Genomic DNA, 23,821 nt, shown 5'->3' with positions numbered 1-23,821 from the left:
TAGGGGTCAGTAAACTACTCCTGTAAAGGGCCAGACTGTAAATATTTTTAGCTTTCTTTTTATTCTCTGACCGCACCACTCGGCTTGTGGGATCTCAGTTCCCCAACCAGGGACTGAACCTGGGCCCTCCGCAGTGAAAGCTCGGAGTTTTAACCACTGGACTGCCAGGGAACTCCCTTATTTTCAGCTTTCTATGCCATGCAGACTCTGTCCAGTTTACTTAACTCCACAGCCACAGAAAATATGTAAACAAATGAGCATGGCTTTGTTCTAATAAACTTTAATTTCTAACATCAAGGCAGCAGGTTAGATTTGGCTCATGGGCCATAGTTTTCTGATCCTTCTCCTAAAACACACTTCTAAGTCTTACCACTTTTCTCTTAGATTATAAATTTACTGAAAAGAACTATAAATTAAAGTATCAGAGCATGAGAGGAGAGGAGGATCCAAATTATACTGGAAACTTTAAGAAACCTCCTAAGAAGTTCCCCATTTTATCCCTTCCAATTTTGCTTATCGAAAGAACAAAGGCTATACAGACAGTGGATGCTGCAATGAGATTTAGTTTTACGAAGAAAAGGTTTTTCCTTCTTTAATTTTCCAGCTCATTTTCCTAGCTGATGGTTTTCCATCCATTTCAAAAGTGTTTTTAGAGCAGAGGTGTCCAGTTTAAGTTCTGTACTGCACTTGGCAGTAAACATAAACCTGATACAAGCTGATCCAATCTATATGTCCATCAACATACTTGGAGAACTATGCTTGATTATATTCTTATCACCTGGAACATTCTGTTATTCAGTATGCATTTAGCACTTTCCACTCTATGTTTTTTAGTAAACTGACTCACGCATCACACAGGGGAAGAAATAAATTGTAGTCACTTTATGTATGTATGCTGGATCCATCCATCTGGGTTATAAAGCTCTTCAGGGAAGAGACTGTTTTCTCTTGCTTTAATGCCCCTCTGTAGACCTAATAAAAGCTTTTCCTCAGGTAGCATCAGTCATGCTTGCTGGTATTGTCAATGCTATGAAAGGTATCCTTGAATTTCTGTCTTCAGTTACTATCTTCCCTGTAGCTATTCCTCCTGGTCACTGGATGACACTTAAATAGTTTACTTTATATAGGGCCTGCAAACAGATAGGAAGCTCACAAAAAGGAAAACATCACAACTAAATAGGAATGTAATAGGGAACAGCAGGAGAAAATATCACCATGACATATTAGTGCAAGGAAAGCATTCACAGCAAGAAAGCCTCCTTCTTCTGGTTTGACAGTAACAGCAACTGCATTTGGAGATAATATAAACTAATAAATGGCAATATATCTTTCATTTAAAAATAAAAAACCAACCTAAGAGCTAAACCCTGACTAAAATGGTGGGTCATATATTTTATTTGCTTTAAATAACTGATGTACTATTAATTACATATAGTCTATTGCCACATCCTTCAAATCAACTATGCTATTCTTTTAAAATATGGACTTTTATTTTCAGCTAACAAAGGAAGGGAAGGAGATGTTAAAGAAGCAGAAACTTCCAGATAAGTAAACAGAGGAGAAAATACATGTTTTTTCTTATTCAAAGCACAGAAACTCATTAAAAGGTCATAAAACAAAAAAAATATGACTAAAACTACCAAAATTTTTAAAGCATTGCAGAATTTAAAATAAGATGGTGGCTTTGATTATAACTGCAAGTTAAAGATAGTTGAATTTACACTCACAAGAATTTGCAACTGTAAGATATGCTTAGTTTGGACTTCGAGAATTTATTTTTCGATAGATAGATGGCTCAAACAGTTCCTTTGTAAGGAACTCAAGAAGAAGGAATTTAGGGTTACTGATATACAGAATAGTAATTCCCTTGTAATGTTCTCTCTTATCTTGATCTTCAATTTCTCTTGTAAAGCACTTCAACTATTTTCACTCCCTGGTCCCTATGTTAGTATGATTTGTTTATTACTGGCATTAATGATGATTTTTTAAAAAAACCTGAACATCTTTAAGGGTAGTGAAGTTGGTCTGTAAAAGGAAATGCTAGAATGCTAGTTCTTTTCAAGGTAAGCCACAGTGACAGAGAAGCATTTATCCAGGAACAGAGTTGAATAAACTAGTTGAGAGTGGAAAAAAATAAACCTTCTATTTGGTAAAGGAGAAGTTTAAATAGGATTAGAAGATTCCATTTCCTGGTCCAAATCTAAGGTCCCTGTTATATGCTGCCAATACTTAGGAACACAGAATGGGCATTTACAATCAGTTTCTGTTCTGTTTGTATATACTTCATTTAGATAGCATTTAAAATTTGCTTTATCTCCAGCAATACCACTCCTGGGTATTTATCCAAAGAAAACTAAAACACTAATTAGAGAACAAAAGATACATGCACCCTTGTGTTCACTGAAGCATTATTTACAATAGCCAAGACATGGAAGCAACGTAACTGCCCATCAAAAGATAAATGGATAAAAAAGATGTAATACACACGCACACACAAACACACGTGCGTGCACACATGCAGACACACACACGATGGAACATTAATCAGCCATAAAAAAGAATGGAATCTTGCCATTTGTGACAACATGGATGGACCTAGAAGGGATCAATGTTATGCTAAGTGAGATAAGTCAGACAGAGAAAGAGCAATACTGTATTATTTCACTTATACGTGGAATTAAAAAAAAATTAACAACCATAACAAAACATAAACAGAGTTATATATATAGAGAGAACAAACAGGTGTTTGCCAGAGGGGAGGGGAGGTAAGGGGAAGAAAGAAATAGGTGAGGAGATTAAGAAGTACAGATTTCCAGTTGCAAAATAAATGAGTCACAGGTATGAAATGTACAGTGTGGGGAATACAGTCAGTAAATATGTAATATCTTTGTATGGTGACTTACGGTAACTAGACTTGACTAGACTTATCATGGTGATCAGTTTGAAATGTATAGAAACAGCAAATCACTATGTTGTGTAAAAGGAACTAACATAGTGTTGTAGGTCAATTATACTTCAAAAACAAACACTCATAAAAAAGAGACCAGATTTGTGGTTACCAGAGGTGGGGGTGGGAATTGGGTGAAGGCAGTCAAAAGGTACCAACTTCCAGTTATAAGATAAGTACTAGGGATGTAATATACAACATGATAAACAGAGTTAACACTGGTGTATGTCATACATGAAAGTTGTTAAGAGAGGAAATCCTAAGAGTCCCCATCACAAGAAAAAAAATTATTTTCTATTCTTTAATTTTGTATCTGTATGAGATGAAGGACCTTCACTCAACTTATTGTGATAATTGCTTCATGATACATGTAAATCAAGTTATTACTCTGCACACCTTAAACTTATACAGTGCCATATGTCAACTATATTTCAATAAAACTGGAAGAAAAATAAATAAAATAAAAATTTGCTTTATCCTCAACAGGTATGCTTTTTATTTTTTATTTTTTGGCTGCACAGTGTGACCTGTGGTATCTTAGTTCCCTGACAAGGGATGGAACCCACATCTCCTGCACTGGAAGCAGAGTCTTAACCACTGGACTGCCAGGGAAGTCCCTCAATAGGTATGCTTTTTAAGGACAGTTTTAATTATGCTCCATGTTAAATGATCTTACAATGAGTAAGTTATATGAATAGTTCCTAAAAAATTGCTGATAGAAAGAAAGAAAAAGAAAGGAAGGAAGAAAAGGAAGGCAAGGAAGGAAGAAAGAATAAGGGCAGGGTCAAGGAATTTGCCTCAATCACTTTTTTGTATTTTCTTCTTTTTCTTTTCCCTTTATGTAGGAGAAATACACTACTACTCAACCTCTACTATTAGAATGGCAGCCCTGATAACTTTCAATGTACCATGTTATGGGTATACTACTGCTCCTAAAGGAATGAGGAAGCGACATGTCCACATGCAACTCGATCACTTTCAAAACTGTATCCACTTTTACCACCACCTGGATGCACGCAATGTATGAATGGTATGTATTGCCTCGCAGTGGTTAAGAATCTGCCTGCCAATGCAGGGCACACGGGTTTGAGCCCTGGTCCAGGAAGATCCCACATGCCGCAGAGCAACTAAGCCCATGTGCCACAACTACTGAGCCTGCGCTCTAGAGCCCGCGAGCCACAACCACTGAGCCCGTGTGCTGCAACTACTGAAGCCCCCGCACCTAGAGCCCATGCTCTGCAACAAAGAGAAGCTACAGTAATGAAAAGCCCGCATACTGCAACAAATAGTAGCCCCCACTCGCCGCCACTAGAGAAAGCCTGTGCGCAGTAACAATGACCCAACGCAGCCAAAAATAAAAAATAAGTAAATAAAATAAATAAGTTTAAGAAATTAATTTAAAAAAAGAATAAACACTGGGAAAGTATTAAGAATAAATACTGGAAAGCTCTCCTGGAAGAGTCTTTCAAAGTCAGTCTCCTTGGATATCAGAAGGTTTTCCACTACATACAAGGTCTATTTTTTTTATGAGGGCTTGTGAACTTTGTAAATTCTTTAGAGCCTAAGGTCTCATTTTTCATGGCACTGCCCTTTCCCAATTACTCCACACACTGGGACATCAGAGTTACCATTAAACAAATCATTAAAAATGACAGATCAGGTCCTTACACCTGACTAAGTTAGTCATGAGTGTAAACTGGGTGCTTGGGGACATGCACGCTCTCGTTTGGCTCACTAGGGTCACATTATTGCACTGAAGCACAGGTAATTTACTAACTGGTCAAAAATCTAAGCTGGTGGTTAAAAACTGATTGAGATTTTGGCACTACTGATAGAGTGAGTGCTCTTAATACCTGCCTTCAGAATAGCACTTTTCCAATTTGGATTGAATCAGTTTAAACAGACATTTTGTATTTATGCTTTACTTCTCCTAATATATTTGGAGAAAATGCTTCACTTAGATTAAAGAAACACTAAAGGTAAGACCATACATATGGAAAATACTCTACCTCTATTGAGAAACAAACCACACTGCCTTTCTACTCAGTTTTCAAATATAAAAGAACTTGCTAAAACATTTCTTAAGCACTGTCAGCCTTAATACCCTAAATTTTTAGAAATCTATGAATATATTTGAATGGTACTATGTACAAAGCATTGTGCTGCTGAATTCATCCAAATCTTGTACTACTAATTTATTTCTTAGTCCTTGTCTTAATGAGTTTGATTGGTATAGGTCAAGAGAACATAGCCAGGGTTATACCTCCTTTAGAAATGGAACTTTGATCTTCTCAAGGTCAGTAACAATGTTATCTAAAATAAAATGTGTTCATAAAATACTACACACCTTGCAGGAACCAAACAGGACATACTCAAACAGGTAAAATCTGCTTTTACCTCAACATTGATTCACTTTGAAAAGCAGTTTTACAGTCTACACTTCAAACACAGAAGCTTGGCATCTCTTGTTATCAGATCATAAACAAAATGCCTGTATTATCAAAGAGTTCATTTTCTCCAAACATATGAATTGTCTGTTAAAGAAATATTGAGTTTCTTTATATTACTCAAAATAGCCCCGAGTTTCGAGTTATATATCAGACTTGTGAGGTTAAAGCTCAAAATATCTCAGAGTTGGAATTTTTAAAAGGCAAAGGGAGGGGCTTCCCTGGTGGCGCAGTGGTTGAGAGTCTGTCTGCCAATGCAGGGGACACGGGTTCAAGCCCTGGTCTGGGAAGATCCCACATGCCGCGGAGCAACTGGGCCCGTGAGCCACAATTACTGAGCCTGCGCGTCTGGAGCCTGTGCTCTGCAACAAGAGAGGCCGTGATAGTGAGAGGCCCGCGCACCGCGATGAAGAGTGGTCTCCGCTCGCCACAACTAGAGAAAGCCCTCGCACAGAAACGAAGACCCAACACAACCAAAAATAAATAAATAAATAAAGCAAAACTGTCAACAAGTAAAAATAAAAACACTATAAAAAAAAAAAAAAAAAAGGCAAAGGGAGAAAGAACTAAGCTGGCCAGGGTTAGGAGAGGTGTAGCATGGCACACAACCTATTCTTGTCTGTCTTTTTATTTCTGTCCTACTCTCCTTACAACATAAGGGAAAGGATCCTTGGCAAATATGAAAAAAAGAAAGCAGAAGTTTAACATAATTTTTTAAACTAATTAAAGGTGTTTTGGAAATAGTCCCTTGCATTCTTCAGAAGGATTAGCACCAATATTTTGTGCTGGGTAAAAAAAGAACACTATTTCTCACTTGAAATGTCTGATGACTAAATTTATTTTCATACAGATGTTAAAACTTCATGATCATGTTCCAACTTGTCTGGAATCGCAGAAGAGCCAACAGGACACCAACTATGAGAAGGTTTAGAGTTTTGAGCTATACTCTATACCTATCACATCATCTACCACCTTGTCTAGAAGAGTAACTTAGTTTTTAACTTGCTGCCTCTAAATGATTTCTTCTTTTTTTACTTTAAATAAGAAGTAGGAAAGTAACTATATATTTTATATCATATATGAAATAGCCTACAGATTTTTTTTAAACAGAATTAGCTTTTATCTTCAGGCTTTCCATCTCAAATTCAAATACTTTCTTTTAATAGGTTCATTTATTTATTTTTGGCTGTGTTGGGTCTTTGTTGCTGCGCGCAGGCTTTCTCTAGTTGTGTTGAGCGGGGGCTACTCTTTGTTGCGGTGCGCGGGCTTCTCATTACAGTGGCTTCTCTTGGCACGCGAACTTCAGTAGTTGTGGCCTGGGGGCTCTAGAGAGCAGGCTCAGTAGTTGTGGCACACGGGCTTAGTTGCTCCGCGGCATGTGGGATCCTCTTGGACCAGGGCTAGAACCCATGTCCCCTGCACTGGCAGGAGGATTCTTAACCACTGCACCACCAGGGAAGTCCCTCAAATACATCTTGATGAACTCAACTCTACACAAACAATGCCCATAGATAATCAAACAGCAAGTTATCGTACAGAAACTTCTATTATACTGAGGTCTATTTAAAAAAAACTAAACTTACAAATGGCATAAAGTAGATCTTTGATTCAGTCACTGAACGTTCTCCAAGTTATTCCCAACACAAAGCAGTGGAAGAGATCTGAAATTGGAGAAGGTCTATGCATTGGTTATTATCTTGACTCTGACTGAGAGGTTCCCCAGTATCTGGACAACATCAAAGACTATGTCATATGCAGGAATGTTGCTCAGCGGTCAAGCCATAAACTTTTATTCAGAGTTTCCTGGGATGACACTGGACTTGGGACTTTTCTGTGCTATGCAGCTATAGGCAATAATAATTTGTTGTCCAAGAAGAAGAAAATACTAACAGAGCTATTTTTCAAAAAACCAAAAATGTAGAAGAAATAGCTGCCTTCAGGAAAATGGAGTTGGGATGCCCTACCCCAAGTCCTCATTGCAATGTGTTTTGGAATGAGACATTCAAGCTCTCAGCTGGCATCCTAGACTGTGGCTTATTCTATCCCTATCCATCTCTTTCAAGGAACATTTTCCTTATATCTGGCAGGTAGAAAATATTAGGGCTTGAGATAAGCAACGTATTTTCTTATAACCAAAATAATAAGATAAATAATAATAATAATAATTATAAGATTAATCATAAGATAAGATAAATAATAATAAATAAGATCAATAATAATAATAAGCAATCCCCCTGTCATTGCTTCTTTCAAAGAAGCAATATACTATGACGGAAAAATGTGATTCATTTCCAAACGTGTTTACAAGCAACTTTTCAGGAACATAGCTCTTTTGCTAAGGCTGGAACATCTGTATTTACAACACAGATCTGAAACACCTACATGTTTGTATGTATAACAGAGCATGTTTCTCTTGGCTGAAACAGTGTTTTATCTCCGTATTTGAGCAGGAATTTATAAATAGGTCACTCCTGGTATTTTAGCCAGAAGAACATTTAGCCATGAGTTTTGTTTTAGGAAAAACAGTGAAGTGTAACAGCATAAAATATCACAATACTTTTCCTACTTTTGTGCATGCATACAACGTTACCATTTGAAGCCTGCTTTAATTCAGTTTTCAGTTTTTCCTTATCTTCTGCTAGTTTTTTATTTTCCGCTTCCAAAATGTGTTCTTCTTCCTTGCCATGGTTTTTCAAGAGCTATCAGAAAAGAGAGTTATAGAAAGAAGTAACATTAGATTGCAATAGCCATTCTTTCAGGAAAAGAGATGAGCAATGTATTTTACATTATTCGTCTTTATTTTATTCTTTGTCCTTTTCAGTATTTTATACTTTTTTATAATGTAAACTTCTGTTAGCAGAAAGTTGGTATTTGGCAAACACACACAAAATTTCTTCTATGATTGAAATCTCTGAAATGAAAATAACAAAGAGTTTCTGGTTGGGCTACAATTAAAATTATATTTTCAGGGACTTCCCTGGTGGTGCAGTGGTTAAGAATCTGCCTGCCAATGCAGGGGACCCGGGTTTGATCCCTGGTCCAGGAAGATCCCACATGCTGCGGAGCAACTAAGCCCGTGTGCCACAACTACTGAGCCTGTGCTCTAGAGCCTGCGAGCCACAACTACTGAAGCCCGTGCACTCTGGGGCCCACGTGGCACAACTACTGAAGCCTGCGCGCCTAGAGCCCGTGCACTGCAACAGAAGAAGCCACCGCAATGAGAAGCCTGTGCACCGCAATGAAGGGTAGCCCCCGCTCACTGCAACTAGAGAAAAGCCCACGCGCAGCAACGAAGACCCAACACAGCCAAAAAAAAAATTGTATTTTCAAAGATATTTAGATAAACAATGTCTTTTCCTTAAGTGCGTGATGTTACTCTAAGGAAAAAAAAGTTCTGGGGACAGTACTACTTGGAAAGCCATTACGTTCCACTTGCAGAGCTGTCTACTCAGACTAGTTCTATATAGACGAATTCATAAGAGAAGAATATAATGGTGTCAGGATAGAGATGGGTAAGTGGAGACTGACAGGGCCATCTCTTCACCTGGACAATTCTACCTAATTTTCATTGAACAGTCTCCAAATTACTTTTATTCGGTTAATCCTTTACAATGTTCTTTATATTTTCAAATCTATTCTGGCTTTTAAAATGTTTATGTTTGTAGCTTATGTTTTCTAGGCAAGAAAAATTAAGATCTGAATAGTAAAATATTTGACTAAAATAAAAACATCATGGGGTAAAAATTTCATCATCTATATGTCTGGATGGAAATCATCGTTAATAGGATGAAGAAGTTGACTTATCAAAAAGAAATTGTAAGATGTTAAGTTACCAAGAAAGGCAAATTAGATTAATGTTTGAAATACAGAACATGTATATACAGGCGTGAGTTATTTGACCAAGTACAAGGCAGCAATTTGATATGGAAAGGTTCCGTAGTCAGGTAAAAAAGTTAACTCAGGACAATTTAAAACAGACTGACAAAGTAAAGAATTTCTACTGCAGGGTGATTCCTTTTCTAATGTAAGCTGATATATTAAACAAGCAAAACAAAGTTCTACTGAGCACGGCTACTACTACATGCAAATATTTTACAGTGCTATGTACTAATGTACTATAAGGAGTAAAAGTGTAAGAGAAGCATGGTCTCTGCTCTCAGGTAACTTCAGTCTAGTGGAAAGGATGAGACTAGAGCATAGATACTGCAGCACACGATCGAATACAATACTACCGTGTTATAACAGAGATAGGCAGATCCAAAGGAGGAATTAAAGCTCGAATGAATATACTGCATAATTCCAAGAAATTTTTTTAGGAGATAAAGGACTGAAGAACCTACTAAAACCGAAGGAGCCTCGTATCTCCAAAATTAAAAAAAAAATTTTTTTTTAAAGAGCAGAAACTAGGAAAAAAACCCTCCAAATCTCTACCAGTTTGTTGACCATTTCAAGTTCAAAACAATCTTAGCTGTTACTTCACTGAATTCAGTTAACACAGCCTCCAGTGATTACCCAAATTGGAAGAGAACGACTGAGTTACAGGAATGTTTACCCTGCCTGCTTGAATTATTATTGCCACTGACTTGGAAAAGTTGGATTTGGTGTCAGTCTTGTAAATAAGCTTTCATTACTGCACCTGTCAACTTGTTTGACTTTATTTTGTGTAACTTGATGCTGGAGAAAGACCAAGAGCCCTGGAATCTGAAATTCAATAGCTACCAGCTACAATAATACACATGTTCACTGTCCCACCCACCTTATCCCACCTTGGTAAGTGGCTGGGAAGAAAACAAGTACGAAGTAAAGCTCTGTCCCTGTTGTTATACTAAAGCAGTTAAATTAAAAGTTAATTGGTCTTTCATAATTATTTCATTTCATTAACTGAATATCACAACAGAAATGCGTCCCAGGCACCATCTGCAAGTCCTTTCATAGGTTAGCATACGATTGAAGGGCACAGAACAATGTGGTTAAGAGTGTGGATTTTAGAGGCAGCCTGCTTGGATTCAATCCTTAGGTCTGTCTCTCATTAGTGGAATGATCTTGGGCAAGTCGCTTAACCTTTCTGTGCCTCCATTTCTTCATCTATATAATGCAAATATTAACAGCACCAACCTCATAGCATTGTTGCAACAATTGGAAGAGTTAATACCTTACTGTGAAGCATGTGAACAATGTTAGCTATTAGTTATAAACTTGAGGCCCAGAACAAATGAGGTGACTTGCCCCAGGTCACAAGGCTAATTACCGGTAGATTTGGGACTGGCACCCAAGTCTTTTGGACTTCAGCGTAATGCACTTTCCACTAGATAATGTATCTCTGATAGAGAACAAAGAGATGTTTCAGCAATTTTATCCTTCCTCAGCTGGTATTTCAAAACCTACATGAAGTATCTTGAAATAGAAGTCATCTTTGACATTCTGACCTATGGCTAATCAGTTACGCTTTGGGCCCTGACAGTATTTTTATCCAGCTTGCAGACTTTCTCCCCACTGTGTACTGGCTTTAGCCCAGTATATCTATGCACTTATGATCTAGGGCCACTGACTGGACCACAGATAGGCAGAAGCAGGGAACCAGGACAGCACGGAACCGAAGGAGAGGAGAACAAAAAAAGGGAGAAACTGTGGTGGATCAAAGAATCAGTAATCATGAAATAAATTTCTTTGCAAGTTAGTAACTGGTTCTGAAAACAATCCCAAAAGAAATGTTTTAAGGAATGTGCTTTTTCTGAAGGACAAGACTAATTTAAGTACATTAATTATAGTGTATATGAGAAAATCATAGTACCAAAACTACAAAAACACTTTCCATGTTCTTGGAGTTCAAGAATAAGAGGAAAAAAGCAGTGTTCTATTAGTAGCTACAACTCACTACTCTAACATGATGGGTATGGTAAATCAAGATAGGTACATGGTAAGTCTACAAATACTGGCTGGGTGCTTTTGAGTTTAGCCACCATATATTAATAAAAGCCTTGAGGGTTTTGTTTTGTTTTTACCATTATGAAATGAGATCAAAGGATAGAAAATGAAGCAAATAAGGCTGATTGTGCTGCTGAAACACTCCAGTGACGTATATTGCTTGCTTCTGAATACAGAAATACTGACAGCTTGATTTCCCAGACCTATATTCATGACAAAGGGAAAGTTACATGACATCTGTGGATCAATGCTTTTTCAAAACAGAACAAAACGAAGTAAAAATATAAACTGGTGCTTATTCTCTAAAAGTTTCCTTAAAAGATGCTGGTTATAATCTACCCAAAGAAACATTTTTGAATCCTGTTTTTGTAGTAAAAATAAGGTAGACATCATAAGTAAAACAGGGGTTTCTGAATAGGTGACCATGACACTGTAGTATCAAAAATTTTTTTTTGCAATGAGTTTTGACTTATTTCATAGGTTTTAGAAAGCTTTATATTGTACTATGTAACAGCTAACTCATTTAGCATTGATGAAAGGTGACACTTACAGTGCTTTCTGTAAGAGGCTGGGCTTTAGAATTTAGGATCACAATACTTTTTACATAAATATAATTTGATGTAATACATAATTGACTGTAATTCATTAATTTATAACAGGGAAATAATCTTATTGCATTATACTAGGAGTTCTTTCTTCAAGAAAATTTGTTTCACTTCTGAAGGTTCCACTGATTTATTTTTTTGCTAAGAAGCAGAATTAGGAAAACTTATGGGGCTTAAAATGAACTGAAAACACTCAAGCTATGAGATCTGACTCCTAAATTTTAAACCTAAGAAAAAAAATACCCCAAGTAATTTTGTACCTTCCATTTTTCCACTCGTTCTTCTTTTTACTTAACATGGAAAACATCACTATCTCATTTACACTCTCCCTGAGTAGCCAGGGAAAGACAGCATAGGGTTGTCAAAGAAGAATTATCAGCAGCATAACCAAATTAGCGACTGAAAATATTATATGCAGTCATCAATCTATATCAACTATGTTCGTCTGCTTCCTACATAACCATCATTTAAAGAAAACAACAATAACAACAAAGAAAACCACACCAAAAAAAACACAACAGGAATTCAACTGAAAGGGAAATGGAAACATAATAGAGACTTATTAAAACTGGCTTTAGGTTATAAAGTAAAATTAATGGTAATGAAGGAACTAAAATTCATATTCCCAGAATACTGTTTTCTCCTTGAATCACAGGAAGTAGGTCCAATGGCATTAATCTACTATGGAGGGAAAGTGTGAGAACACACAAATTTAAAGATAATAAAATACTTCTGAAACAATCATTTTGTAGAATATTGTTATTTATGGTCATTTTCTGCTTATATACTATGAAAATGCTCTTTCTGATGCTGAAATATAATAAACCACCACTTGGGAATACCAGCAACACTTACACCAGTTGTTTTTTTTTTTTTTTTTTTTTTTGCAGTACGCGGGCCTCTCACTGTTGTGGCCTCTCCCGTTGCGGAGCACAGGCTCCGGACGCGCAGGCCCAGCGGCCATGGCTCACGGGCCCAGCCGCTCCGCGGCATATGGGATCCTCCCGGACCGGGGCACGAACCCGTGTCCCCTGCATCGGCAGGCGGCCTCTCAACCACTGCGCCACCAGGGAAGCCCCTTACACCAGTTTTTTTTTTTTTTTTTTTTTTTTTTTTTGCGGTACGCGGGCCTCTCACTGTTGTGGCCTCTCCCGTTGCGGAGCACAGGCTCCGGACGCGCAGGCTCAGTGGCCATGGCTCACAGGCCCAGCCGCTCCGCGGCATGTGGGATCTTCCCGGACCGGGGCACGAACCCGTGTCCCCTGCATCGGCAGGCGGACTCTCAACTGCTGCGCCACCAGGGAAGCCCTTTACACCAGTTTTTAAGAAGAAAATTTAAATACCCGTTTTAGTCTTTCATTCTCTTCCATGAATTTTTTGGCAGCCTGGTTAGTATTTTCTGCTTGAACTTTAAGTACTCCTTTGTTTGACAGCTCTTTTGCCAGCTGAGTAATAAGGGTAACCAGACGTCTCAACACTCTAAGAAAATGAAAAAAATGTCAGAGTAGTGTGCAACTAATCAGCAGGAACTGTGACTTTAAGTAATAATTTTCCAGTGACTCCCCTTCAGGTGTGGGCGTGGTGGAGGGAGGTGACGTTTACGGAAGGAAGATATATTTTTAATTCAAGTCTTCCAGTCAAAACAAGCGTGTGTCTCATTTCTTCGGAATCTTCGTTAGAAGATTAGCATTTGGAATGCAGGTTCAGTGGTACTTATTAATTTACTTATTTTCTCTGTAGAGGCCTTTGCCCAGGACGAGCAGAAACAGAATTCCAGACAGTGTGGCAGGGCCAGTAAGCATTCTTCCCCCCTCAGCTCAAAATTTAAAGAGCATTTTGTGAGGCTGGCCAAACCTAAAAACTGCTCATTCACTTCTACTTATAGGTAACTTCCTTTGTTAGTAGTAATCGTTATCTTCATTTATTCATTCAGCAGATATTTCCTCAGGAACTGCTAAGTGTTAAACACTGTGCCACGCACTGGGGACATAGCAGGAAACAAGACAGAGGCCCTGCTCTCAGAGTTTAGGTTCTACTTGGGAAGGCAAGAATTAAAACAGTATTTAATTACAACCACGAATGACACTTGAAAGAAGAGTATATATATTACACATTCTATGGGAGTGTACAACCGAAGACCTTCCTACTTCGGGGGAATGATGGTCAGAGGTCTCAGCTTTCCTGAGAAAGGGGCTAAAGTAGAAATTAGCCAGGGAGAGAGGGAAGGAAAAAGGGAAAGGGAAGGGAAAATTGGTGGGAAGGGAAAGCTGGTGGGAAGATCCTGAAGCAGGAAGGAGATGGGTACAAAAGAGGAACTCAATAAATATTTGTTGCAAGAATGGATGAATGAATGAGCAGCGAAGGGCCGTGTGGTTGGAACGTGGTGTACACGTCAGAGCAGCAGGCGCCAGATCATGCAGGGCGTTATGCGTCTAAAGAACCTACAAGCCACGATTATTATTTGTTATTTGGATCTGTCATCTGAGTTCTTTCATGAAGATGTTAGTATGTGAAATAGTACAGAAAAAAAATCTATAGTATAGGTAGAAAAAATGAGAAAGAGAAACACAAATCATGTTTTTAAATTGTGCTTTTTAAAAAACTTACAGCCAGAAAAATAATGAAAATCCAGTAATGTAAAGATTTCTTTGAGACCTAAAAAGTTTCATCTGTGTATGTTCATAGGCAGCAGGTCTGCTGGCTGAGCTCCTTTCAATGGCATGAGTTGAGGAATATTTTCTTACTTCTCTCACAGCATCTATCAGAGAAAAAGAGGGAATATTACTTTTGGCTTTTCAGAATGTAAGGTTATTATTAAAATGGGAAGCAGTTTTAGCACAACTGACCTAACTGTTAGATAGTGGACTTTAGCTAGGGGCTCTCTTTTTGTCTTTCCTCTACAATACATGGGAGGGTACCATGCTCCAAACAGATGATCAGTAAGTGGATACTGGTAAACTTTGAATGTTAACAGTATTTTGCTTTTTTATTAGTCATCTAGGACTTACCATCACTGCACTGTCTAATCTCTAGCTACGTGGCAAACTATTATCCTTTACCTTTTTTTTTTTTTTTTTTTGGCTGCGTTGGGTCTTTGTTGCTGCGCACAGGCTTTCTCTAGTTGTGGCGAGCGAGGGCTACTCTTTGTTGCAGTGCACAGGCTTCTCATTGCGGTGGCTTCTCTTGTTGCAGAGCACGGGCTCTAGGAAGTGGGCTTCGGTGTTGTGGCACGTGGGCTCAGTAGTTGTGGCTCACGGGCTTAGTTGCTCCGCGGCATGTGGATCTTCCCAGGCCAGGGCTCGAACCTGTGTCCCCTGTGCTGGCAGGCGGATTCTTAACCACTGTGCCACCAGAGAAGTCCACTTTGTTAGTTTTTATGACTGAAAAATATTCTATTGTACAGATACACCACATTTGGTTTATCCATTCATGAGATGATATGGATTTTCTCCACTTTTTGGCTATTAAGAATAATGCTGCCATGAACATTCATGTACAAGTTCTTGTACTGACGTAAGTTTTCATTTCTCTTGGTATATACCTAGGAGTGGAATTGTTGGATCATATGGTAACTCTATGTTTAACTTTTTGAGGAACTGCCAAACTGTTTTCCAAAGCAGCTGTACCAGTTTACATTCCAACAAGCAGAGTATGATGGTTCCAATTTCTCCACATCTTCATCAACACTTGTTATTTTCTGTCTTTTTGATTATAACCATCCTAGTGGGTATGAAGTGCTATTTCATTGCAATGATAGTGAGTTTTCCAATTGATATTTTTATTTTCCAGTTTCTTTAATTTCTTCCAGCAATGTTTCTGTAGCTTTCTGTGTTGCGATCTTGTACATCTTTTTATAAAGTTTTTTTTTTTTTTTTTTTTTTTTTTTTTTTTTTCTTTTTTTTGCGGTATACGAGCCTCCGACTGTTGTGGCCTCTCCCGTTGCGGAGCACAGGCTCCGGACGCGCAGGCCCAGCGGCCATGGCCCACGGGCCCAGCCGCTCCGCGGCATATGGGATCCTCCCAGACCGGGGCACGAACCCGTATCCCCTGCATCGGCAGGCGGACTCTCAACCACTGCGCCACCAGGGAGGCCCTATAAAGTTTTTTGGTAAGGGTTCTTGGTATATTTGTAAAAGGAATTTTCAAAAGATTTCATTTTTGAATTATTGATTATAGCATAGAAATACACTTCATTTCTGTATATCGACCTTGTATTTTGTGATGCCACTATATTTCTTTGACACAGTAACTTTCTTGTAGATACTTTAGGATTTTCTAAATAAACAATCATGTCATCTGCAAATGACTGTTTTACTTTTTAATTTGCAATCTTTATGCTTTCTAGTTTTTCTTGACATTATTATCCTGGTTAGAAAATCTATTACTTAATTGAATAAAAATAGTGAAAGTGAATATCCTTGCTTTGTTCCCAATATTATGGGGCTAACTTTCAACAACTGACTAAGGATGATGCCAGCTCTAGGTTTTTGTAGATGTTCTTCATCAGAATGATGACGTTTCCTTCTATTCCTCATTTGCTAATTAAAAAAAAGATTCGATGTTTGTATACATTGTAAAACACTACAAGTCTAGTTAACATCCATCATCATACACAGTTACAGAATTTTTTTTCTTGTCTCTTAGCAATTTTCAAGTATGCAATATAGTATTACTAACAGTAGCCACCATGCTGTACATTACATCTCCATGACTTATTTATTTTATAACTGGAAGCTTGTATCTTTTGACTCCCTTTACCCCTTTTGCCCACCACCCACCCCTGACAACCACCAATCTGTTCTCTGCATCTATGAGCTTGATTTTATTTTTTTAAAGATTCCACATATGAGTGAGTTCATACAGTATTTGTCTTTCTCTGTCTGAGTTATTTCACTTAGCATAATGCCCCAAGGTCCATTCATGTTGACACAACTGGCAAGATTTCATTGTTTTTCATGGCTTAGTTATTTCTCAGATTGCCTCAATATAGTAAGAACATGCCAATCACTACAAAAGAAGTAAAAGTAAAACAAACATAACTCATAAAAATAATTCATAATACTGTGAAGATCATTACTCATTGGCAATTAAACAGGAATAATACTCCTGGATCCATTATGCAGAAATGCTAAAGATTAAGCACTATCAGAGAATAAATGTAAATAGTCATACAAACCCATTTGTAGAATGAATTGCTTGCATAATAATGAAGAGAACATGTATCAAAAGTGGGATGGGGGCAACAATAAGGGGAGGGTGTGACAAAATCAATTTTCTATAAGGCACACAGAGTCTTTTTCTGGATCACTTGTGGAAGCTTTCAAATTCCCAAGATGCATTTGTGCTGACACTAAACATATTCTCCTGGGTTTCCTACTTCCTTTCTGCCTGTTCCAACGTGCTAAAACACACACAGATGCACACACACTTTTCAGTTAGTATTGGCTCTAGGAATATTAACACTTTGTAATAATTACCTTATTAGACCAACAAGAAAAAAAATTCCAAAATAATAGATGAATTAAGCTTGAGTAATTCAAACCTACTGGGTTTACATTACTTACACCAGTGTTGTTCTAGTGGACGAGAACACTGGACCATGTACTTTACATATGTAACTGCATCTTATCCTTCCGACACTTCAGTGAAGTACGTGTTATCCCCCTGTCCTGAGACGGAAACACTGAGGCTTCACGGATAGGTTCCTATCTGCCTGTCTTTACCATCCATGGTTAAAGCTCCTGCATTAACCATCCATGATGTTCCTACTCTCTGGGAATTAATTACTCCCTCTGCCCACAGATGCAGGCTCCAGCCAGCAGTCGTGATTCTGCTCTGTGACCCTGCCCCCTGGCCATAGCTTCTCAGATGAGGATTGGATACCTGGTGCTAGCTGATCAGACTTTTTCCCTTAGAATTGGAATTGGGATTCAGAAATGGCTAGTTAGGGATTTCCCTGGCGGTCCAGTGGTTAAGACTCTGCACTTCCAATGCAGGGGGTGTGGGTTCCATCCCTGGTAGGGCAACTAAGATCCCACATGCCTTGCTGTGCAGCACGGACACACACACAAAAAAAAAAGGAAATGGCTAATTAATCCTTGCATATCGCTGGATTGGCAAAACTTGGCAGCTGTATGGTACCTATTTTCTGACGTGGGAATAGAGTATCAGAGTCTGTAGAGATGTGAAGTAGACCCAGTGAGAAATGCAGGGACACGAGAAGGACACTTCAGTTCCTAGGAGTTTGGCTTCCTTCCTTCCCTGGGCTGCTGTGGAGCAACCCTGTATTTTACTTTAAGTTCCCCTTTCTTGCTCAAGTGAGCTGAAGTTCATTTCTGATATATGTAACCAAAAGAAGCTTGGCTAAAGTTCCCCTTCCTTATATGGATATGTGGCAGTTTTCAGTAGAAGTTCTTGTGATAATTTTAGAGTTGGAAGGTCACAACACACTTCTAGAGCTAGCAAGAGCTGCAGGGATTATTTCCTCTCTCCCTTTATTTTGCAAATGGATAAACCAAACTCAGAGAGATGAAATGCCATTCCAAAGGTCATTTAGTTAGCTGGTGGCAAAGTTGGTACCTGTTTTCCTTATTGCTTTTTACTCGCTTGGTGTTATTTCTTCTATGGCTGGAGATTCAATCAGTAACATTAATAACTTACCACGAGACAAATACATTTTGAAATGGGGCATAAACCCATTCATACCCTGATATAATTACCTACTCATACCTTCTCACACCAGTTAATTCTGGTTTATAAAGAGGATTCCACCCCAGAGGTTGGTAATATGGAATGTGAGAAACATTTTCTCATAAGACAGTGGCACACGTGGTGGTTATGGCCCCTGTAAAACCTACCTAACCCACAGCACAACTCTGAGGGAATTCTGAGGGAAAACACACTCTGCAATGGGTATCAAAAACGGAAGTGCCAAGAAGTAGCTGGGTGACCTCAGACAAGTTACTTAATCTCTCTGAGCTCGGCTACTTCTAAAAACACATAGTAACTATTTCGATTCATGGAATTTCCAGTTTGATAAGAACCTTAAAGGTCTACTTTTAGAGAAAAGTCTTGCCTGGACGTCACAATACCTCCACCAGCATCTGGGCAAATATAAAGGAGGTCTACCACCAAGGGACATGATCGGCACCCACGGCAAGAAGCTGAATCACCCTGGCATCAAGAGACAGATATTTTGCTCATCAGTGTCTCCTACTGAAAGACCTACAATCAAAAGGGGAAAGGATGGAAAAATCTGCACGTTTTTGAGACACCGAAACCCCAACCAAGTGGAAGAAGTTAACTGCATGCTGCCCACAAGCACATAGACCCCAGACCGGTTGGAACCGGAACGTTGATGATGCTGACTCCCGATTACCTCACTGCCAACCAGTCAGAAGAACGTCCACGAGCTGATCATGCCCTCTTTGAACCATTACTATAAAACTCCTCACTACCCGCTCCAGGTCAGGACACACAGTTTTGAGGGCATTAGCGCACTGTGGCCCTCTTTGCCTGACAAAGCAATAAAGTTATTCTTTTCCACTCCAAAAAATAAGTCTACTTCTGATTTCTAATTTCTAAGGTACTGGTTATCATGAAAATTTCAAACATGCTGAAAAACTAGTACAATAAACATCCATATTCCACTATCTAGATTCAACAATTAACATTTTGCCACATTTGCTTTACTTGTTTTTTTTTAACCATTTGAAAGTAAGTTGTAACTATCATGACACTTCTAAATATTTCAGCATGCAACTCCTAAGCGTAAGGACATACTCCTATGTAACAGGTGTTGGTAAACTTTTTCTCTAAAGGCAAACAGTGAATGTTTTAGGCCACACCGTTTCTGTTTCAACTACTCCACTCTGCAGGTGTTCATGCATAGACAGTACATAAACAAATGGGCATGGTTATATTCTAATATAACTTTATTTACAAAAATAGGCATTTGGTCTGCGGGCTACAGGTTACTGACTTCTGCTTTATAATAATAAAATTGTTATCACAACTAAAGTTAACAGAAATTCCCTAACATTATCTAACAACCAGTCCATGTTCAAATTTTTGCAGTAGTCCCTAAATATCTGTGCTGTTGTTGTTTTTCAACCAGGATCCAATCAAGATTCACAGCCTGCATCTAAAACTCTTTTTGAGGTCCTAGTGATTCTATTCCTGTTTGCCTCCCTAAGAGCTAAGCCCCTGGGTGCCTAGGACACCAAAATAACAAATGACTGTATAACTGGTAACTCTGAAAACTAGGCTATGCATCACTGCATTGAAATCTTAAAACAACAGAAAAGAGATTAAGAAGCACTGCACTCTGCTGCAATTTATGCTTGTGCGTATATAACAGTACTATCTATCAACTATTTATCAATATATCAGTTATCTACTCCACACACTATCAATATACTATGTAATATAAATTCAACTGTATAGTAATGGCAACACCAACTTAATTAATTAAAAATCAATGAATACATTAATAATAATGTAAAAACTAGAGTTAAGCTTAGTCAAAGGAGGAATCTAATACTTACCTAGAAACAGAACAATCAATAGGACTATAATAGTAAGGAAAGCCTTGTTCCAGAAAGTTGCAATTTTACCCCAGACGCTAAATGAAAAAATCTTCTGCCATCTGTAAAGCAATATAATTACGTCAGTTGTAAAAAATCAAAGGGACATTTTGAGATACTTTCTAAATACTGAATTAACATTTTGGTAATTGTGCAGCAAGTGAAAAGAATTATAGAAATTTAATTTTTTATGTCATGCCAGAGAATTACCAATTCTTATCAATAAGAATGTCTCATGAAATAAAGAACAACCTCTCAAATTTAATAATAATCTGGCATTTGATTATCTTCTGTCTGGTGGCTTAAATATTCTAAAGTAAAAATAACTTTTAAAGTAAATATACATGATCAAAACCTTAAAAAGGAATTCTTACAGTAAAATGTTAAATTGCTAATAGAAGTTATCACTTTATATCATTTCCCTAATCAGGATAGTAACTCAGAAATAACAAAGATCTATTGTTCTAACAATTAACAACATTTCAGGAGTAAGAGGTCCGACTCTGCACTATTTATTTTTATAATGAAAAAAAATACATGCACTTTCAACATCTACTCCAAGTAAGAAAGTTTCTCCTTTACCATAAGGAAATTTAAAAAATCATTGAGGTATTACACATACACAGTAAAGAGCAAAAATCTTAAATATGTAGCGTGAAAGGGAATTCCCTGGCGGTCCAGTGGTTAGGACTCTGAGCTTTCACTGCTGAGGGCCCGGGTTCAATTCCTGGTTGGGGAACTAAGATCCCACAAGCAGCGCAGCATGGCCCAAAACAAAACAAAACAAACAAACAAAAAATATATATATAAAAATTTATATATGTGTATATATAATATATGTATAGCTTGATGGACTTTTATGTGTGTATATACCCATGTAATTACCACCCAGATCAATATTTGAACATAGAGAAAGTGAAATTTAAAAAAAATGAAATAGTCTAGATGGAATGAACAGTATAAGCAAAGACACAGAGGTAAGAAAGCATGGATTATAAATGGCAAAGAGTGACAAAGTAATCCATCACGCAACTGAAAGGGTAACAAACTTTGCACAAGAGCATTTTAAATGAGTAACACATTAACTGAGTCCAAAGGAGACATATAAAGGTAATAAGCACTTAAGTAAATTTCAAATTCTTACAACTTAAAAAAAAAAGTCTTACTTTATTATGCTTTGAAAACAACTCTAATAACCTTAAGTTTGGGGGAGACAGAGATTGATACCAATGCAGTTTCTTTTGCCTCTATGCTTCCATCCAAGGATGCTATTCAAATTTTACATTACAAAGATTTGTATTTTAAGAAAGAGAACCTAAGTGGCAATACCCTGATCTAGGTCCAAATGTAAATTCACATTTCAAGTAAATTGACAGTATAAAAGGGAACACAAAAGAGACCCCCTACAGGGAACAATGAGCAGTTTATAATAAGGCTCCATTCAAGGAAACGCTAATAATAGCTACTATATAGAGTCCTTACCAGACTTCCCTTCTAAACACTTGTACATGTTTTAGCTCATTTAATCTCCACAACCATCATATGAGGTGGATACTAGTATTACCTCCATTTTACAGATGAGGAAACTGGCCAGAGATGGTAAATAAATTGCCCAAGAGCACACAGTAACTTGCAGAGTTGGGATATAAACCCAGGCAGTCTGATCTCTGAGATGTGTCTTTAACCAGTGGGTGTGTGAGAAAAAAGTAGACAGTCAAATTAAATGAAGACTGAAGACTTTTCCTTGAAGAGTATGGTGATTACACGTATGAAAGGTAAAAAAAGATGTGGATACACACGTTAAGGACATATTGTAAATTATCTGTGTGCATATATACCATATTTTTCTTATGTATATTTGTCCATGAGGATATATTTATATAATGTATGTACATATACACAAATCTAACAAATAGATACTTGATCAGGATAGGAAAAAATTATATTTGGCAGGAAAAAAATCCATAATTTATGCACGATTTTGATGGAGAAGAGATCAACTGACAAAGAAAAGTTTTTTGCAAATTCTTAAGCCTTATTTTTAAGTCAGATGTTTATAAATAACATCTTTCTCTTGAATATAGGATTCTACTGTTGCAAGTATTACCAAAAAGCTTAACAGGGTATTAGTAAGGATTTGAAACAAAATCAACAGGATAAGAGATAGGGTGATGGAACAGAAAAAGCACTAGACTGAAAGGCAGACTCCAGTCCAGAATTTGCCACAGATCAGCTAGATGACCTCAGTCAGGCCACTTTCCCATAGAATGAATGGGTTGAATAAAATCATCTCAAAGGCCCCTTCCTACATAACAATTCAATTTTTCCTTTTGTAAGAAAGAAAACAGTGACGGTACAGCTGATAGACAAAAACAGAAGTGAGTAGAAATCCAGGTCGGTAAGAAGCAAGCTAAAAGTTGTGGAAGACTACCGGACCCTGAGTCAAGATAAAAACTTTCTTAAGTCTCTTCCAGTAGAGGAATCTTACTAAGTTTCAGTGGGTTATCTCTAAGATCTCATTTATTTTCTTTTATGTGAACAAATGTCTTGCAACATTTTTATACAGGTGTATTTTATCATTCACTATCCAGTCCCGAGGTAAAACTGAACTCCTAATAAGTGGGTTATTACAGGGGTAAAGTGAGCCAAGGCTTCGATCGAAATAGTACTGAAAGACCTTCGAAGGTCCTTTACTAAGGAACTAATGCTAATGTATGGTTCTGATACTTTTCATATTTAGTACGTTTAATATATATTAATTCTGTGTGGGGAGAAAGTGGTAAAATTGCCATTAAACGAACACTAATGAATTATGTAAGGCCAAAACTAAGAATCATTTATTGGCTTAAGTTTTCAAATGGTCATTCCACTGCCCCACTGAAACATTTCTGCATCATGCTGTGCTGTAAACAGCATTTATGCATTTACTTTTATTTAAGTTCACTGCTGTAATTCAGGGCAATAAAACGAAGGTAAAAGCTAACGACAAGACAGGTGACAAAAGTATGACCACTGCTTTATTACATCTGCAATCAAAAGAACCGAAAAGACGAGGCCCTTCCTATAGAAGGGAGGTGGAAAAGTTATTTGTACATATAATAAAGTTTTATGTAATGTGATATTTTAATATGGTCATCATATATTACCTAATTGGTTTGTGAGTTTATTTCTTTTTTTTTTTTGCGGTACGCAGGCCTCTCACTGTTGCGGCCTCTCCCCTTGTGGAGCACAGGCTCCGGACGCGCAGGCTCAGCGGCCATGGCTCACGGGCCCAGCCGCTCCGCGGCATGTGGGATCTTCCCAGACCGGGGC

At 37.8% G+C, this 23,821-nt stretch overlaps 1 protein-coding gene across 2 annotated transcripts in view; it reads right to left on the bottom strand.

Annotated features, from left to right (window-relative positions):
* BCAP29 (B cell receptor associated protein 29) overlaps positions 1-23,821 on the bottom strand; it is a 42,951-nt gene that overhangs the window by 18,266 nt on the left and 864 nt on the right. For both annotated transcript variants that reach the window (XM_081244432.1, XM_081244433.1), the window contains exons 3-6: positions 20,471-20,571; positions 14,532-14,682; positions 13,268-13,403; positions 7,985-8,093 (exon numbers count right to left, since the gene is read on the bottom strand). In XM_081244432.1, the coding sequence (XP_081100558.1) occupies positions 7,985-8,093; positions 13,268-13,403; positions 14,532-14,682; positions 20,471-20,571 (497 nt within the window). The remainder of the gene's footprint in view (positions 1-7,984; positions 8,094-13,267; positions 13,404-14,531; positions 14,683-20,470; positions 20,572-23,821) is intronic.

The sequence above is a fragment of the Mesoplodon bidens genome, assembly GCF_964165515.1.
Source record: "Mesoplodon bidens genome assembly, chromosome: 9".
In the NCBI taxonomy this organism is placed as follows: Eukaryota; Metazoa; Chordata; class Mammalia; order Artiodactyla; family Ziphiidae; genus Mesoplodon; species Mesoplodon bidens.
This window is presented reverse-complemented; position numbering and strand designations above follow the sequence as displayed.